This window comes from Ostrinia furnacalis, unplaced genomic scaffold (genome assembly GCF_004193835.3).
Source record: "Ostrinia furnacalis isolate ACB-3 unplaced genomic scaffold, ASM419383v2 OfSCF4405, whole genome shotgun sequence".
Classification (NCBI taxonomy): domain Eukaryota; kingdom Metazoa; phylum Arthropoda; class Insecta; order Lepidoptera; family Crambidae; genus Ostrinia; species Ostrinia furnacalis.
In genome coordinates, this window is record NW_021134644.1 from 245722 (window position 1) to 250844 (window position 5123).

At 37.3% G+C, this 5123-nt stretch overlaps 1 protein-coding gene across 1 annotated transcript; it reads left to right on the forward strand.

Annotated features, from left to right (window-relative positions):
• The first annotated feature begins 827 nt into the window (after positions 1-827).
• LOC114359489 (uncharacterized) lies at positions 828-4283 on the forward strand. Its single transcript, XM_028313913.1, has 5 exons — positions 828-958; positions 1478-1715; positions 2061-2223; positions 2820-2981; positions 3476-4283. The coding sequence occupies exons 1-5, from the start codon at positions 928-930 to the stop codon at positions 3599-3601; spliced, it is 720 nt and encodes a 239-aa protein (XP_028169714.1). The 5' UTR covers positions 828-927; the 3' UTR covers positions 3602-4283.
• The last annotated feature ends 840 nt before the right edge of the window (positions 4284-5123 follow it).

Genomic DNA, 5123 nt, shown 5'->3' on the forward strand with positions numbered 1-5123 from the left:
GCCGTTCGACAGCCGTAGTACTGCGCCCTAGCCAGGAGTTTATTAATGTAGGTACTTATCCAGTTTCTGTTCTACTACTTTAGCTTGATACTTTGGTTTAAGCTGGGATATCGTACTGAAATAAGTATTTAACTCGTAATTTCTTCCTAGGTAGGTATGTTTAAATTTTGATATGTAAAAGTAGAGCGAAATAGAAATAAGTTTCGCGTATTAAGACTGGCCGTTGTAGAAATATTTTCGTTGAAACGAATATTGTATTTATTGAAATATTTTTGGTTAAAACTGTCTGTTTAGGATACAAAATAATAAGCTTCTGTTTAAATTATACCAATCCCTATTAATAGCGCAATCTAGATTTGAAAATAAATTGGGTAGGTACCTATTTACCTACTTCAATCATATTATATCAATTATTCATAGTTATATTTTCTGATAATAAGAGAGTATTGTCATCTAAACTTATAAAAGAAATGGACAATTATTATCCTGATTACCCTAATTGACTGGGAGAGGAAGTCCTTCGTACATAAAGTATGTCAAGGATAAGGTATGACCCGTATTACATAATTGACCTACATCAAGCATAGCTCACTAAGGGTTCTTCCAGCCTTTTGAAGTTGTTTTCTTGTTATCACCTCATTGTTAGCGTAGTATGTTCGACAGAAAATCATTGCAAGTTTTGCTCTGAAGCTTACGAACAATAATAATTGTTTTGTTCCTTCTCTTCACAGCCACGCATGCGCCAAAAACCATGTCAGGGCCATGACCTGATGCTACCAAGGTCGCGAATGTTTAGCATCCAGTACTCGCTGTCATATCCCCGTGAAGCTAGGAGCGATTCACTTCTGCCTAACTTGTGTTATTCCTGCATTTTCTGGAAAAGATTCAGAATTTCCTTTGGTGTACGGTGCTTAGTGTCTCGTTGAAATGGATCTAATACCACCCCTTGCTGTACAAGGTACTTTAGATTGCTTTTGGAATGATAGTGTCTTAAAATAGATAGTGAAGAGGTTAGAACAATAGCTTGGGGCGTGCGGTTGTTGCTATGGGATGGTAATTTGGGGAATTAATGTGGCGAGTAAATATTTTCAATACTAAAAGCAAGAAACAAGTTATTCGAGATTCTTGAGCATAACGAATGCTCGAAATTTTGACATGAATCTCACATTGGACTATTTTGCTTTCTATTAAATAGGTGCTAAGTAATTAATTGATTAAGCTATGTTATCCGCATAAATATTTGAGCATAATGAATGTGAAGCGTTTGGATTCTTTGACTCTTTCTTACAAATACAATGTTGATTTATTTTGATATGGACATAAATACCAAATTATCGGTTTACGTCTGTATTTTGAACTTCTATCAAGTCTATAATTTGGTTTCTTTGATGAATCGTACTTCCAAAAAATTTTTAAAACATAAATTAACAAAACATCGAAAACATGTCAATTATGTTACGTTTATGTTTGCTTTCAGCCTGCAGTGTTCAGTCCTTAGAAGACTATGATGGACCACGAGCCCCACTCCTCCGACAAGTCTCCCTGGATGAGGAGCGTCGTGAGGACTGCCTCGGACATTGGAGAGGACCAGAACTCCAGGGTGAAGAAGAGGAGAAAGGCGTCAGGCTGTTCAGGGCGTTGCTACTCCAGCATCTGAGGATGGAGGAACTGAGGCCTCCCCCTTGTATAGCAGCGCCAGCTAGACCTGATCAGAGGTAAGTAGCTCAAGGACAGATTGAATCAAATATTATCTAGATTACAGGCATATTTTAAGTGTATCTAGGTGACTTACTAATACCTACTTACGAACTGGCAAACTCATTGATGAAGTAAAGAAACCGATTTTCAACTATCTCCAGCTCCTGAATGGTTTATTGAAATAATCATAGATAACTTTCAACTTTATCACTATAGAGTCTATAGTATAGACAATCAAAAGTTCAAGCTTTGGAGAATTTGTGATGTTTATAAAGTAACTTATGGACTTCATAATTCCAGAAGCTACTATTTCTTCAGCAGTTAAAATTCTTGGTACTAATGTCTTCTTTCTTTATCTTCAGGGGCTGGTGGATGTACTGGCGCGACTGGCGAGCCCTAGAGCGAGCAGCCAGAAGGTTTCGGGAGTCCAAAGCCCGAGCGATGCTGTCGGAGAGAGCTGAACACATCAACCTCCTCGGTCTAGATGAGGTGGCTTTTGAAGACATCATGCAGGAGCTGTGCCAGGTAGATAATATAGTTTTTATAGTTTTAACGATGTCTATTGTTACTAAAAGATGTAGACCATAATGAAGTGACTTTAATATGGTAAATATGGTAAATAGAAGTAAATAGGTAAAAAAATATTTGTAAGAAATTTTGAAAACAGTGAATCTTTAATGTAGGTAGCTAAGGAACAGTCGTCGTAAGATTGTCCAATTATTAAGCTAGTTATTTTTTTGTTATTTTCTCGAAATTCTTTCGTAAATGGAAAAAAATATCATTACCATGCCTCGTCTACCGTCGTTACTTTATCAAAAATCTCATTCTAATCAAGTGAATTTTTAAATTTTAGTTTTTAAGTCATTTTAAGTTAATGTACCTATTATTATAAAATTTATTCTCTAATAAACCCAGAATTACGAACTTGAAAAAAAAAAAACAAAAAAATAAAAAAAAAATCAAGTGAATTAATCATAAATGGTTTTAGGCAGACTTACCTTATTTTTATTTCTCTCCATTTTTTTTCTAGATAGGAAAGTTTGGCATTTTCCAAAAGTATTTGTTAATTTGTTTCCCATCATCTGATTGCGTTAAAGGACATTACATTATGTCTGTTACAGGCATGTGCCCACATAGAGCAGCGCGCGCTGGTGGTGCTAGCGTTCCTTTGCGAGGTGTGCGCGCGCGCAGTGCGCGTGGGCGGCTGGTGTCGTGCCGTGGACTGGGCGGCCAAGCACGTGGCCCAGTGCGCCACGCCGTGGGCCATCAGGCATGGGGGATGGGTAAGATATTTTTATCTTCTTGTCATCGTTTCAATAGCACTTTAAGGATTAGGTTTCTGTAATTTCATATACTCTTCTTTTTGAACCTATAAGCATTCCTTGTAGGCTCTAGGCATGTTTTCAATTGTGAAAGTAAGGCATCTCAGAAGGTCTGAACCTCCTTCTTACGCTCAGTGAATACATTGAACTCGTTTCCACCAAAAGACGTCCACCGCTAGACAAAGGCATTTCCAAAGGATTTCTACAATTAACTCTTTTCTGCCTACATCCAGGAGTTTGTCGCATTATTCCACAAGATCATATGCCAGTCTATCGACTGGAATACCTGCGCCTGAAGTGCCTACGCTACGTCTTTCGGACTGTGAGCTGCACTAGAATCCGTATTTTACAGTACATTGTGCAAATTATCAGTATGTATAAACAAAGTTACATACTGTGATTCATTGGGTCACCATGTGCCAGTTTCTTGACTTAATGTCAATTTTTAATTACAGAGTAACGTAGTAGAGAGAGCGGGTGGTAGCCGCCGTGACGACACTCTGCTAGCCGGAGCTGCCTTCGCGGCGCTTCTAGCGTTTCTACTGTTCTGCCGGACACGTCTGCGTCACGCCCTGCTCTAAGCATCCCCACCACAAGTCCTGGTCATACTTGGAAGTACCTACATGACGGCACTCTTCTCTTGGCGCTCAGACGCGACGGTTCTTTAGAATGTGGTCTAAAGACCGTTATTGGTGTTAGGTCTTTTTGAGATAGAACTTCAAGAAGACAGGTTGAAACGTGATGTGAATTAAGATGAAATTTGGATCGGATTTTGTATAGATTAGGAGTAAGAACTATTTATTGGATGGTCTAATAAGTTAATAAAATATATCGCTTACTGAATAATTGTTGTTATGTTTTTAGCAGTAAATATATCAAGTAATACTGGATGTGTGATTTTGCGCGCTTATTGCCTAGAAAAAAGAAAAATAGTCTCAGGGTGTTTGTTACTCGTATCTTTAGGACCAGTGGGGTCCAAATAGTTTTTAGAATTAATGTCTGTACCTACGTCATAGGCTCAAAAGTTAAGGCTCTATTTCTGTAAAGCCGCTCAACTCGACGTTAACGAGTCCAACAACTGAAGACTGACTGAAAAATATACTAAAGTTTCTAACATAATGTTACCAACTAATTTTGTCCGATAAAATAATAACTAACCCACATCCTGATTTTATGTATAAATGTATAGTAAACCTACAATATTGACAGATTTGCTTCTCGCGCAATTACCTAATTACATATTGTACCTATTTATGTTTCTGAAAGTAATCCCTAATAAGATATTTTTATAATAACAGAAATCCACTTCTTATGTATTATTATAATATTCTTCTTCTTTTCGTGTCGACAACAAACCTACACAGTGTCAGCCCAAAACTCCGCCACAAGAGTGGCGTTGTCAGTAGCACTCATCAAATCCTCCTGAGTGCAGTTGCTTGGGCACTCAGGGCATGACATCAGGTGCTTCATCGACTGGGGAACAAAACCGCACCTGCACTCCATGCTCAAGCCATCCAAGAATCCCCACCTGGCCAGATTGAAGAAGAAGATTATAATATTGTTATTTAACTTCTAAATAAATTACTATTTATTTATTAGCAACAAAGTAGTTTCATTGCCCTTTATCATTTAATTAAGAGTAACAGTAACTTTCTTCTTTCTACTGCTAAATTTTCTACTTCTTCGCATATATCCCACGTTCATCCTAACTTCTTATACAATTTCAGATCTTTTAGTATAATAATGGGGATTTCTCAAAAAGTGAACTTCTCAAAATGGGGATATTTTGATCGTTTGGGAAAAGGAAACAAAACTTCACTCACTATTTTATTATTTTTATTGTAATTTTTCATAATACCGTCGCAGTAACGCGCACGCTGCTCCTCACTCGCTTCGGATTCACAAATCAACTATAAATCATCCCGACTTTAAACATCTGAATGCAATAAACTAGAAATTACAGAAACTATCACATTATTTAATCATCAACAATCATTAAAAGCTTTGATAAGAGCAACAATATAGATTTGAAGGTCACTTCCCAGTTGAGCACTTTTCCATTTGCGAAACACACGAAAATACTTTTTGAAATCTTTCTTGAAT